Source organism: Magallana gigas, chromosome 3 (genome assembly GCF_963853765.1).
Source record: "Magallana gigas chromosome 3, xbMagGiga1.1, whole genome shotgun sequence".
NCBI lineage: Eukaryota > Metazoa > Mollusca > Bivalvia > Ostreida > Ostreidae > Magallana > Magallana gigas.
In genome coordinates this window covers 318,109-331,144 of record NC_088855.1, presented here as the reverse complement: position 1 = coordinate 331,144, position 13,036 = coordinate 318,109, and the positions used below count along the sequence as shown (strand labels likewise).

Here is a 13,036-nt window from a genome sequence, read left to right as displayed (position 1 = left end):
CTTTTAATACAGAAGGTAGAAATATTGAGCCAATTGTAAACACATGGTATGGCAATGTTAAATGTTGAAATTTCAAAACAGCTCCTTATGTTAACTATAGCAGTTTCATTTCACTGAACTAGCCTTGTGCCACATGATGTGGTGCTTTGGAAGCCAAGCTAAAGAATTTTAATGTTCCATCTGACATAAATGGGTGTCAATATATGAAGATGTTGCTGACAGTTTTAAATAGATATGTTAATGTAAGGATATTTTGTGGTAATACAACTAAAGAAGAACTCTGGGAGGTGCTTGGTGTGAGGTGTCTGCATGTAAGGCTGTATGGGTCTCACAAAGGAAAAGATCTTCCTGAATACAATTATAGACTGCCAGGCCTTGGCAAGAAGTCACCCAAGTAAGTTCTCTTTTGGGGAGAGGAGGAGGCTACATTTATGACAGAAATCCTCAAAGTTTTATTCAAATTCAATATACCTCTTTAAAAATTGTATAAGTTGCCTGATCAAATAATTTTGTCAATGTATGTGGCTACTCAATAGTATTATAATTTACTATTTGCTGGCACTGCATGTATGTTACTTTAATGCAGTGACAGCTAGTGTGTGTTTATATGTAAGTTAAGCTTTTAATATTAAGTGTCGGAAATGATTTTGATTATATGTAGGTCTTTTAGTCACGAAAACATGAGCATAGATGTTAACGGTGAGGTATTGTTTGGAATTCACCCAGTCTCCCTCGCACTGCGAGCAAACAAACGGAAATTTTATAAACTCTTTATGAAAGAAAACACTAAATGTAAAGAAGAGGGGAAAAGGATAATAGAACAAGCTGAGAAACTCAATGTTCCAGTTGTGACAGTGACGAAAAATGATTTAGACAAGCTGAGTGGATCCAGGCCCAACCAGGGGATATGTTTGGATGTGTCGGGGCTCCCGGTCTCTGTGGCGTCTACCTCAATATGGTAATATCTTTATCTAATGTTTGTAATATATCTATGGCTAATTAATGTATGTAAAATATCTACAGCTACTGTATGTATAATATCTTCATCATTGTTTGTAAAGCATGTACTGCATGTAGGTGCTGAAAAAAATCAACATTGAACAACTGCAATTTGTGATAAATAACAATATTTAATTATTGGCGCCGACACATAATTGTCATAGCTAGCCCAACATACACTGTATCAAGAACACATGTTCATGTTTTATTTAAAGATATTTATTGTAACTGTAACTTGACAACTTTGAGTCTTGAACTTGACGTACATGAACTGTACAGTACGTATTATTTTTTGGCAGCTGGACAGAAATCAAGTCCAGGTGGAGATACCCTGTGTGGCTGATGCCGTACAATGTACAGGTACATGATGTAGAAATTAATACTTATTAATTACTAACCCCCCCCCCCCCAATAAAAATACAAACAAAAACCAAGAAAAAATAACTAAATTGGTATCTAGACATTAAAACATGACAAAATCTTTCTGTGTAAGAAAAACTGTACACAATATTAATTTTATACTCATTCCGAGACAGCTGATTAAATCATTGTAACTGTATGCTTGTAAAGTTGAACAACTACATTTCAGGACCCCATGAACTTTGGAGCAATTCTTCGAACGTCATTCTTTCTAGGTGTAGATCGGGTTCTTACCCCAGAGAAAAACAGGTAAGAAATCCTTAATGATTTTATTCAGTAATATAATGACATTGATAACAAATTATGTTATGCCCCTGAAGTTTTAGGGTAATGTGTTTTTGGTCGAAGTGAGATTTGGTGTGGGACATTAGCACTGCTTGCCTTGGTTACAGCTGTCGCCTGAGTCCTGTGGTAAGCAAGGCCAGCTCGGGGTCCCTGGAGGTGATGGAGGGACTGGCCGGACTGAGGGAGGAACGAGACATTGTAGAGATACTTCAGGTCAGTCACGGCTCGCTCATTATCTCAGACAATATCCTCTATAAACAGCTTCCTGTACTTTTTCCAGTTGAAAGAAAATAGCCAATTATATCAGAGAGGCTGATCTGAAGATTTTGGTTTCTGTTGAGTTGTTTGATTATAATGTAGTTAAATTGACGTTTTGTTGATGTCATCAAGAACTGGAAGGAGGCGGGGGGACAAGTAGTAGGGGCGTCTACGGACCGCAGTGCCCGGATCCCAATGACGCCTTTACAGGATCTAGCGGTGAATGCACCCGTCTTTATTGTCGTAGGTGAGTTCATCCTTTCTTGATCCTTCTTTCTGACTTTCTTTTCCTAATTAAAGTAAATCACCTAACACTTGTTTGAAATATTTCATATAGTTCACAACTTTCAGACAAGCAGAACTTAAAAATTCAGGAGATAAAGCGATATTACACATAACTATATAAATTCCTCACATTCAATTAAAATTCATGAGATTGAGTGATATAACACATACAGATGTAATTAAATATTAAATTCATTGCATTAATTAGAAATTTTAATTACAATGGTGTATTTTAAAGAAGTATTTACTCATTCAAGTTTGTTGATAATCAAGTTTGTATACATGTAAAATGTTTTGGTGTCAAAACAGCTAGATGTTAATAAAAACACCATCAGAAATAATGATAAGTCATTGATAAATAACTGTATAGAGTATCGTATATAGTCCTTGTCACAAAAAGTTGTCCTGCTAGTTAAAATTAAAAAATTGATGTTAATTAATGACTCGTATGATTGCAACAATACAGTTAAATATTGATAATTCTAAAATTTAATAAAATTAAAAACCTTTGATTAATAGCACATACACAGTAACTTTATTTATATAAATTGAATTAAAAACTCCAGGATCTGCTATTGTTACATATTAAAAGTATGTTTTTTTGTATTGATAAAATGCATCATTTTGCAAGGTCTTTGAAAAGATATTTATTGATTTTTGTAGGTAACGAGGAGCGAGGGATCAGTAGTGCTGTGATGGGACAGTGCAGTAGAGCTGTGTTTGTTCCTGGAGCTGACACTGGATTGGTCAATTCATCTGGAGCTGACACTGGATTGGTCAATTCATCTGGTGCTGACACTGGATTGGTCAATTCATCTGGTGCTGACACTGGATTGGTCAATTCATCTGGTGATGACACTGTATTGGTTGATTCACCCACTGCTGACACTGGATTGGTTGATTCACTCAACGTCTCGGTGGCTACTGGTATCATCATTTACCATGTCGTATCAAACAATGAAAGAATAAAATAGTGACCACCTCATGGAAAGATGAACACATTAAAGTTGGATTTATTTGTTTGATTTACTTGTATTTCATTTAGTATGCTCAGATGATAAATGTACCTTTCATTCATGTGTAAGTGTAAATAAAGTCTATAAAGCTATTTCAGAGTGTTATTCCATGAATTTTTACAAATCACGCAGTATTTAATTAGAATGATATTGAAAAATATCTGTCTGCTGAGTTTAGTACACTTACTGGTACCGGTACATTGCTAACGGAGAACTACTTTAAATATAGGTTGTCAGATTACAAAGGTAATGGAGACACTATATTACCAGTGCATGGCTAATGGAGAACTACTTTAAAACATAGGTTGTCAGATTACAAAGTTAATGGAGACACTAGTACTGGTACATTGCTAATGGAGAACTACTTTAAAACAAAGGTTGTCAGATTACAAAGGTAATGGAGACACTAGTACTGGTACATTGCTAATGGAGAACTACTTTAAAACAAAGGTTGTCAGATTACAAAGGTAATGGAGACACTAGTACCGGTACACTGCTAATAGAGAACTACTTTAAAACATTAGGTTGTCAGATTACAAAGGAAATGGAGATGAGACACCACCCACGTGAGACCACAATTATCATATATCAAAATCATAGTTTATGATCTATTTAAACAAATTATAAAATCAATGCTTTTTTTTCATAGAAGATGATATATTTGATTTAGCTATATTCGTTCTTTCATATCACATACCGGGGTAATTTAAAATTATAATCTGATTAGAATTTATCTCATGAAATTTTGTTACATATGTTGATTTAAAAGCAATCAAATATGATACAGCATGATAAATTATCATATTTATCGTAAGAGATGATTTTATATCAAGATATAATATTTTATATTAACATGGTATGATCGATATTGCATCATGCATATGTATAACCATAAATAATTGTAACAAGATACAATATAACTTTATATCATGTAAATATACATTGTATCATATCTGAATATAATACAATATTTGAAGCTAGCTCTGTACTTCATAGTTATATAGAGAATAATACAGATTACCCTTTTCTATATCCCAGCCAGTACTATCAGCCCAAGACTCCAATATATCAGCCCGAGGGATGATATTGGTCGAGGGCCGATACTGGCCGTGATATATGGAAAAAGGGTATTTAAGAAATGAACTCGATGTCTACCTAAGTTATACGAGTATAACCTGGGTTAGGGCAACTTACACTTTATAATCCGCAAAGCAGATAAAGGTTGGTGCATTGTAACGTGTCTAGTGACGTGCAAACCAGGTTAAACAAAGAAAGTGAGCGCACAAGATTGTAAGTTTGCAGGAATCCTCGACACGAATCAATTGGGATTTAAATGTCTATAACCTCGAAAGGCTATGTACAGGTTTCAACAAAAATATATTATGTTGAGAGTCGAAGTACATGGCTATTCCGGTTATTAAAAAACTCACAAAGCTTTCAAAAAATGGCAATGAGAGGTAAACCGATAACTAGTTGGAAATGTTAATGAAAACATTATTTAATGACGTTATATTGTGTTATCCTAAAAAACTAGTAATAAGAAAAGAATTTTTTTATAGTGTTCATACAGCAGATCTAGAAATCAATAAAAACAAATTAAAATATACCGGTATATTATATTTCAACATCATGTTATAAGAACATACATTTAAAACAAAAAAGTTTAATTTTTTTTAAAAAGACCACCAGTTGGATTTGAACCCAAAACACTGAATGTATGTATTCACTAAATCCAGGACGAAACCACTGAGCCACGGAGACTTGTCAATATATGCTCTATAAAGTACTGTTTGAAACACCACTGTCATATCAATGGACTTTGTTTTTTATCCTTCCAAAAATAATTTGAAAAGTACATAATTAGTCATCTCTGGGTCATCTCTCCATCTTTTTTTAAAATGCGACATTTTTAATGTTGAAATATGTTACCTTTACACGTTTCAAATTTGTGGAGAGAAGACCCAGAGACAACAAAATCATTTAAAAACAGTTGTAAATAAGTAGGATTTTGCATGAATTGCATCGTGTTGCTATATTTAGACCCATATTATAATAAAACCTTTTGCATTTCAAATATTTTCCCACTCATTCCACATCCAACAGAAACCAAATAACAGTTATAATTCGAAAAATATTCAAAATTAATTGATGAAATTTTCACTCTCCTTGTGCGCCCAGATTCCTGCCGAATCTACATCTTAAGCGCCCACATTCTTTAACTTAATATATTCTATCCAATCAAATGCTGTGTTACAACCAGAATTAAATTATTTATTATTATATTTATTACATACTTAGTAATAAATTTTTTTTTATAAAATCACAAACTTGAATAAATTGAAGTTAAAAATTATTTAAAAGTATTGTGTACATGTATTGAATAAAGATATGACATCTAATTGTTTTTACAAACAGTCATGTAGCTACATGCAGAACTGGAATTTTCTCAGGTTTTAAAAGTTGACTGCTACAAAACATTTGTTAGCATTTGAAGTTTTCAACTACACTTAAAAATATAACAAATGTTTTATTTTCTTCTGTAAACATGCAGAAATGCTGAAACGAAAAAAGGCAGAGGACTTCCACAAGTGGCGTTATATGGATCCGTATCAGCCCTTTAGAGAGCTGATAACCTGTATCAGCCCCTGAGGCCGATACAAGTTTTGTGATGGCATGCATGTTTGAATAATTTAAGGATCAGTGTTTACATGTACCTAGTAACCTGTGACCAGCTACAACAACTTAAACCTGATCCCGAAACATTAATCCCCTCCAGCATGTGAAAGTTAAGCATATAGCATCCAAACTTGTCAAGTCATCAGTATCACAAGATGCATCATCAACAAGTTTAGTGAAGGTAGGACCAGTGATAACTAAGATAGGGCCATCAAAGGGCACCTGCTCCAAAAAATCTTAACCTGCTCCGTAAGCCTTTACCCCTGCTTGCATCTGAAATTTATAACTCCAATTCGGCATTTAGGCTAATAAGCCCTCAAGTATCCCCAGACGCTCCACCCACGCAATTTTGTGACATTAGGACCAGTAATAACTCAGATATTGGACCTGCTCCAAAATCTCAATCAGATGTTGATACCGAGGTATAGCATAAGCTCCCCCGTCTTTGTCTTGCAAGGCAACAATTTTCTTTTTGCAGAGTCATCTCTAGTAAAAATATTCTTGCACCACCATGGGGCTCTGGCTTCTATAATTGTAATACTGTACCATCTTCCAAAATGTCAGAAAAAAAAATTGGGGAGGAAAACATTAAATTCTTAAGTACAGAAAGTATTTCATAATCAGCCTCAACAGATCTTAAACAACAGAACAATGTTGAAAAAAAAAACTGTTTTATTTACACTAAAGATGGGTGCAAACTCGCTTACAGTTTAAAACAACAGTAAACAACAACAATATTAATTTGGCTTAAAACTCAAAGTGAGAAAATGAATGATAATTAAAATCTATCAAAAACTTGGAGAGAATGATTAAAAATTTGTCAAAAGTTAAAAAGCAGTTCACTTATAAAATATTACAGATTATATCATGCACATCAAGACATGATATGCCAAAAAGTTTCTCAAAGTAACAAAGTGTCACAAATGTTATACTGCCAATATAAATTGTGACTTGTCAATGTATCACAGTAACTGTGAAAGACCACAGACCCAGGACGGAGTGAAGCATCAAGTTAACAAGATACAGAACTCTCTGTAAATAACACAGCTTCTTCTCTGTTTTAAAAATAAACATACAATAATAACATAAAAGTCATGATTGAAAATAAATAGAGATTCACTCTATCATGAAATCAACACACATTCACATTTCATTTATAGGCATCAGAGCTACACTTGGTCCCCTAGATCCCAAGTCTTCAACATACACAAAATAAAAACAACTGATACAAGGAACACAACACAGTACAAAATATTTGGCAAACGTGACAAGTTTCAGTTCATTTCGGAACTTCTTGATTCATGGGCGTGGGTGGCCCACTTCTGCTCCTTTGTGGGCATGTGATCCACAGCAATCACTTGCACCTCCTGCGAGATTTCCACATGTTTTTTGCGATGAGAGGGTTGTACAACTTTTTGGAACATGACATGGCGTTCATTAGTGGCAGCTTTAATAGGGGGGAGTGTTGGGAGTTTGCGTTCACGAATTTCTGGCTCAACTTCATCTCGTTCAATAAAAGACCTGGCAGCCTCCAGAACCGGTGAATCGGACCTGGACGTACTCCCAGACCCAGTGCGGACAGGATGGATTTCTTCAGGCTCCGGTTTGCGCATCCCTCGATGACCTCGCCTTATTCCTGACATCCTCTCCTTGGGAAGGCCTGGAGGGGCGGGAACCAGGCCATGAGCATTAGCTATGTAAGTCTGTTTTGAAGCACTTTCTAACTGTAATCTTTTGAGCTTATGTAGTTCTGTTGTCAAGTAGGCTACCTGATTAGACTTGGATTCCAGATCGGCTCGTAACTTATCCTCCCACTCGCTCCGCTTACGCAGCTCCTCCTGGTGCTTGATTTTTGTACGCTTGACATCGGTCTCCAGGTGTTTGATTTGCTTGTCCTTTCTCTGCAGCTCCTGACAATACTCCGCCCTTTCTTTTATTTGATCTTGGATTTCTTTCTTCAATTCTTCTATTTGAGCACTTTGAGTACCTATCAACAAAATTATTGTTATTTAGAAAAATTTAATGTACTACTTGGTAAAATAATTCAAACAAGTGAAACAGATAGAACGGTAATGCAATAGTTTTCTTTAATATTAAATGCACTAAAGTTAAGTTTGAACTATAAATTTAACAAGCTGTGATTACCAAGTAATTCATAATCAACAGCCCAATTACTGTATTCTTTCATCTCATCAAAATTATCTTGGTGAAATGCTAACAACAGATAACATTGAATTTCATACTCACCCGGAGAATCATCGCCTATACCTTGCATATTCAGTTGGAATGTTAGGTCTACAACAGAAAATTTGACCGTTTTCAATGGAGTCAACAATGTACAAGTACCTGCAGGTTGAAGATACAATCTTGGTGCAATTAAATTAAAGTAAGCGCACACTTTCCAGATGGCCAAATATAACCTAAAAGTCAAAACTGATGTGGGCAGGTACAACTTCTGATTTTTACAGTAACTACTGGTTCATATGACCGATGGAATTTATCGCATTGCATGCCAGATATAATTTCATTATTCTATGATGCTTATTTATGCTTGCTTATGTTTGATATTCTGTCACGGCCGTAGCGCATTCCTTTTGCAGTTGAGGCAAAAAGTACCTGTTTTTCAGTATAAGACTATAGTAATCATTTCGAACAAGAAATTAGGGAGAGTAGTTCTATTTATAAGCAAGAAAATAACCTAGAGGGCAAACAAAGTAAAACAAGAATAGAATTCCTGGATCCCCCGCCAGTCAAGCAGTATACTAGTATCGACCAAGGCTGATTTAGGAACTTGACCAAGGTATTAGTGGTATAAACATTTGGTATAAATTTAATGAAAATCTGTCAAAATTTGTAGGCATGAGAGCGCTTGCAAGGTCAATTTTTGGATAAATCGGAGTCATTATTGTGGTCAAAGTCCCATAACTCCAACAAAAAGTATCGACCAATGCTGATTTTCGAACTTGACCAAAGTATTAGTAGTATAAACATTTGGTATAAATTTAATGAAAGTCCGTCAAAATTTGTAGGCATGAGAGCGCTTACAAGGTCAATTTTTTAATAAAACAGAGTTATTATTGTGGTCAAAGTCCCATAACTCCTACAAAAAGTATCGATCAATGCTGATTTTCGAACTTGACCAAGGTAATAGTGGTATAAACATTTGGTATAAATTTAATGAAAATCCGTCAAAATTTGTAGATATGAGAGCGCTTACAAAAAAGTGTGACGGACGGAAACACGGACACACTCCCGGCATTTCTATGTCCCCGCTCCGCTACAGAGAGGGCTACAACTCCATAGGATCTCCATAATGATGCAAGTGCGGGTGATTAACTCCCGCAACGATTTTGGCTCAAATTGTACATAAATGACAATAACATTTGCATTTCCTACCTGAACTCATTGTATAAATGCATAAATCAATCCAAAAAAAACCATATATCGGTTATTTTTTGTGTATATCAACAACCCAAGTTAAATTTGTCCCTCATGTTTACTGACCTTGATCGGTTTTATTTTGGGACAGCCAATGAGAATTCAGGAGTGGATCTTGAACTGAATGTAGGAATTTCCCTATTTTAAACATAATTAACGCGGTAAATTTGAATTTTCCATTATATACCATTTTCTTAAAGGATGTTTTAGTGAAAGAACGAGGTAAGATCACTTATTTACCCTGACATTCACGTTATCAAACCCATCAAAACTCCCAAGCATAAATAGACTACTGGTAAACATGCTGATGTGTTTTATCTGGTTTTGCATTATATACGGTTAGTTTGTTCAACCTGAATTAAAAAATCATTTTATCTAAAGGAAGTCGAATATAAAAATGATCTTTTTAGACCAAAGTCAGTCGCAGGAAAAAATTAATTTTGTACCATTACAGAGATCCTATGGAATTGTAGCCCTCCCCAGTAAATATCAGATAGAAAAAACCATAGAGGGCTACATTATTGCAGCTAATGGGTTAAAGGGAATTGTCTGTGTGACAAAACATGTTACTTAATATTTTTTTGGTGCGATCCATAATGGAACTAGCAAATATGTCCGTGTAAGTGCTGTACTTGAACAAAGTTTCGTTAGTATAAATGTTCTTGGATAGGGTTACGTACTATTTTCTATTTTCTTTGTATTGCAAAATGGTTTCCCTGTATTTTGTGGTTGTCTCATAAATTGCCTTTTGCACTGTGTGGGCTTTGTAGCCTCGGACACACAGATGTGATTTCAATATGTTGCCCTGTTCTTTAAGACACCTCTTAAGGAAGGGGAAGAGTAGCAGTTTGATGGTTTAAAGTAGGTATGAGAGTAAGTGAGTTTAATATAGATCATTATGTCATCGTCTTCAAGATATTATATATATTTTCTGAATTTAATTTTGTTAAAAAAATTGATTGTCGTTTCAAATGTAACGCATTTGCCTCGACTGCACAAAAATACAGCTTACTCCACTTATATTGAACTCGCTTATTTTGAAATTCCGCTTATTTTGAAATAGAAATAAATCCCCAGTTTTTGCCTCTCATATTCTTTGCATTGATTTAACGAATATAATGAAATCGGCTATTTTGAAATATCGCTTATATTGAAGCCACTGATCGGTCACCAAAGGTGATAATTAGTTGTTTTTACAACGGATATATTGAAGTTCTCCTTGGCGGCTGTCGTCACGGTTGGAGACAGTAATTATGCCAGACTGACCGGTTGATATACAAAGGTGTGAATTGATAAGTTCTCTTCATGTGTGTTTTTATACTTCTATTGAAAAGTAAAATTTATTCACTGTTTAATTTTTTATTTTTACGAATACGGATGTATTGAGGATAAATACAAACTAGTTATGGCTATTGATGAAAGGACAAAGCCTAAATTCGAAATTTGAGATTTTGAGATTATCGCGGGTACACGTACGATGATATACAAGCAGCGTTCAGCAGTACTTGAAGCGTTTGAGTCTGGTGATTTTTCTCTAACGTTTTTCTAAATTGTAAAAGAATGCGATCCGATATTATAATGAGGTTTTAGATAGTAACAAAATGAAACTTACAAAACTTTCGGATATAATTTTAATCAAACTTTCAAGGACTAATGTTCAATGTAGTCCGTTTATTGTAATAGATAAATGATGACCAAATAATTTGTTCGGGTTTGGTTTTCTATGCTTACATCGGGATTGAACTTTCAAAAATGACGGCTTCACGTCAGTCAATTTCGCTTATATTGAAATACGGATATATTGAAATTATTTGCATGGTCCCCTGAATTTCAATATATCCGGAGTAGGCTGTATATATGATTCAAATTATGTTAACTGTTGGGGCGCCAGTGGGGTTTACATGATGATATTAAAGTAAATACATGTAAAGTAGAGAATCATTCTTGACTTTTATCAAATTGACTATGAGGGGATATCAATTACTGTGGTTTCATTAATATTCAAGGGTATCAATTTTTGTGGATAGAGTGAAAATGTTTCAAGGATACATAAATTCTTGGCCAATGACCCTATCAATAGTTCAATACTAAATATCAGTAGAAATTGCAGTTCAATGAATATTTAATTTCAAGGATAAACTTAATAACGAAATCAACGAAAATTGGTATTCAACAAATATTGATGAAACCACAGTATGAGTGGTACAAAATCAAATCATAATGCCGATTTTGATCACGGCCAAACTGTAATTAATCAATCCCCTCATAACAGTCAATGAAATTGTTTTAGTATCATTATTATAAAGGATGTATCAAATGTACAGCAGAAAGATATGTTGGCATGTCTCAGCGTCCAAGATCTATAAATTGTTGAGTGTAACAGCTGTGCATGGTTAGAAAGCTTGTTTTTTGTCAGTTACCTGAGCATTTTTTCTGGAGGTTCTTGATTTCTTCATGGAGACCCTTTAGTGTTTGAGCATGCTCAGTCTGCATGAAGAGGATGGAACTCTCAAGGTTGCGTTTATGAACTGCTGCTTGTGTTGCCATGGTAATAATTTTGTGGTGGCCAATGTCCTGTAATAGGAACACATATATACTGCACAGATGATACTTTAATAGTGTATAACAGTGACTTCTTAACAACTTAACAACTTAAATGCTCTTAACAAAGATCAGAGCTTCTGTTAGTAATTGGACTGAACTATATTTCTTTTACAACGATTATGACGATGAACGTATAAAAGTTCTACAACTAATTTTTTTTTTACTTATATGAATATCTCTCTTTCGCAAAGATTTAAGTGTGAGGGGATAGAAAGCAAGTCAGAGTGCCAAGAAAAACCCCACATATGTCCAAATGGGCGACCACATACCCTTTCACATACAACCACTACGATCACAGGGATCACACTTGCCCGGGTTGCACCAGTGATTAATAATTAAGGAGCATCCAATATCCTAAAACATGGTAAATTTCCCTTTTAAAAGTACTTTGATTCAAATGATTTGATAGTGGGTTAGTGTTGAATTTTTGAGTTATATGCATGAATTTATGTATAAAATGTGGAAATTACAGGTTTATGGAGTCGAAACATGGGTCAAAGCATAGACCGTCTTCAGTTGCGACATTTACATATTTTCCAGAATCAAAATATGAAGGCTTGTGAAGAGAAGTGGATGTAGGCTATGCCTGTCAACTTTTCAAAGGAGAATACAGTGGAATTAGCAATATCAATATGACCAGGGACGTATATATATATACGTCCCTGATCTGACCAGTGCAAGTAATGCAGACAAATTCAACGATTGCAAAGCACAAATGGGCAAACGTGAATATTTCATTGACTAAAGAATATAGTGAACACATGTAGTTTAATTCTGCAAACCAATTTCTATAAAATTCTGCACAAAATTCTCATTTAATTCCAAAACTAAAAAAAACTTTGGACAAAGAAATCAACTCACAACAAAACCTAATTATTGTCAACTTACATGTGAAATTAACGACAGTTTTCTGATGGTTTGGTTGGCATTGTTTACGTTGAAATGCAATAGAACAATGCCAGCTCTCTAAACCTCCAGGCAAAATTCAGAATGTCTTTCTCAGTTTTCCTTCGCTACAAGGAATGCCCCGTGCATTGTGGGTAATGAGTTATTTC

The 13,036-nt window shown here is 34.7% G+C and overlaps 2 protein-coding genes across 2 annotated transcripts; one reads left to right on the top strand and one right to left on the bottom strand.

Annotated features, from left to right (window-relative positions):
* The first annotated feature begins 49 nt into the window (after positions 1-49).
* Positions 50-3,368, top strand: LOC105324393 (rRNA methyltransferase 1, mitochondrial). The gene is made up of 7 exons (XM_034482147.2): positions 50-394; positions 662-958; positions 1,299-1,359; positions 1,589-1,668; positions 1,812-1,917; positions 2,095-2,209; positions 2,911-3,368. Exons 1-7 carry the CDS (start codon positions 204-206, stop codon positions 3,219-3,221), a joined length of 1,161 nt encoding a protein of 386 aa, XP_034338038.2. The 5' UTR covers positions 50-203; the 3' UTR covers positions 3,222-3,368.
* A 3,225-nt stretch (positions 3,369-6,593) lies between these two features.
* LOC105325724 (coiled-coil domain-containing protein 92) lies at positions 6,594-13,029 on the bottom strand. The gene is made up of 4 exons (XM_011425409.4): positions 12,870-13,029; positions 11,798-11,951; positions 8,187-8,234; positions 6,594-7,926 (listed from the first exon to the last, which is right to left on the bottom strand). The coding sequence occupies exons 2-4, from the start codon at positions 11,922-11,924 to the stop codon at positions 7,214-7,216; spliced, it is 888 nt and encodes a 295-aa protein (XP_011423711.2). The 5' UTR covers positions 11,925-11,951; positions 12,870-13,029; the 3' UTR covers positions 6,594-7,213.
* Positions 13,030-13,036: the final 7 nt, after the last annotated feature.

Excerpts from the sequence above, each read along its gene's own strand:
- LOC105325724 (XM_011425409.4), bottom strand. The coding sequence starts at position 11,924 with ATGGCAACACAAGCAGCAGTTCATAAACGCAACCTTGAGAGTTCCATC. Across the intron at positions 8,235-11,797 it reads CCTCCAGAAAAAATGCTCAG|ACCTAACATTCCAACTGAAT; the intron begins GTAACTGACAAA and ends TTTCTGTTGTAG. Across the intron at positions 7,927-8,186 it reads TATAGGCGATGATTCTCCGG|GTACTCAAAGTGCTCAAATA; the intron begins GTGAGTATGAAA and ends TTTTGTTGATAG.
- LOC105324393 (XM_034482147.2), top strand. The coding sequence starts at position 204 with ATGAAGATGTTGCTGACAGTTTTAAATAGATATGTTAATGTAAGGATA. Across the intron at positions 1,360-1,588 it reads TGATGCCGTACAATGTACAG|GACCCCATGAACTTTGGAGC; the intron begins GTACATGATGTA and ends ACTACATTTCAG. Across the intron at positions 2,210-2,910 it reads ACCCGTCTTTATTGTCGTAG|GTAACGAGGAGCGAGGGATC; the intron begins GTGAGTTCATCC and ends TGATTTTTGTAG.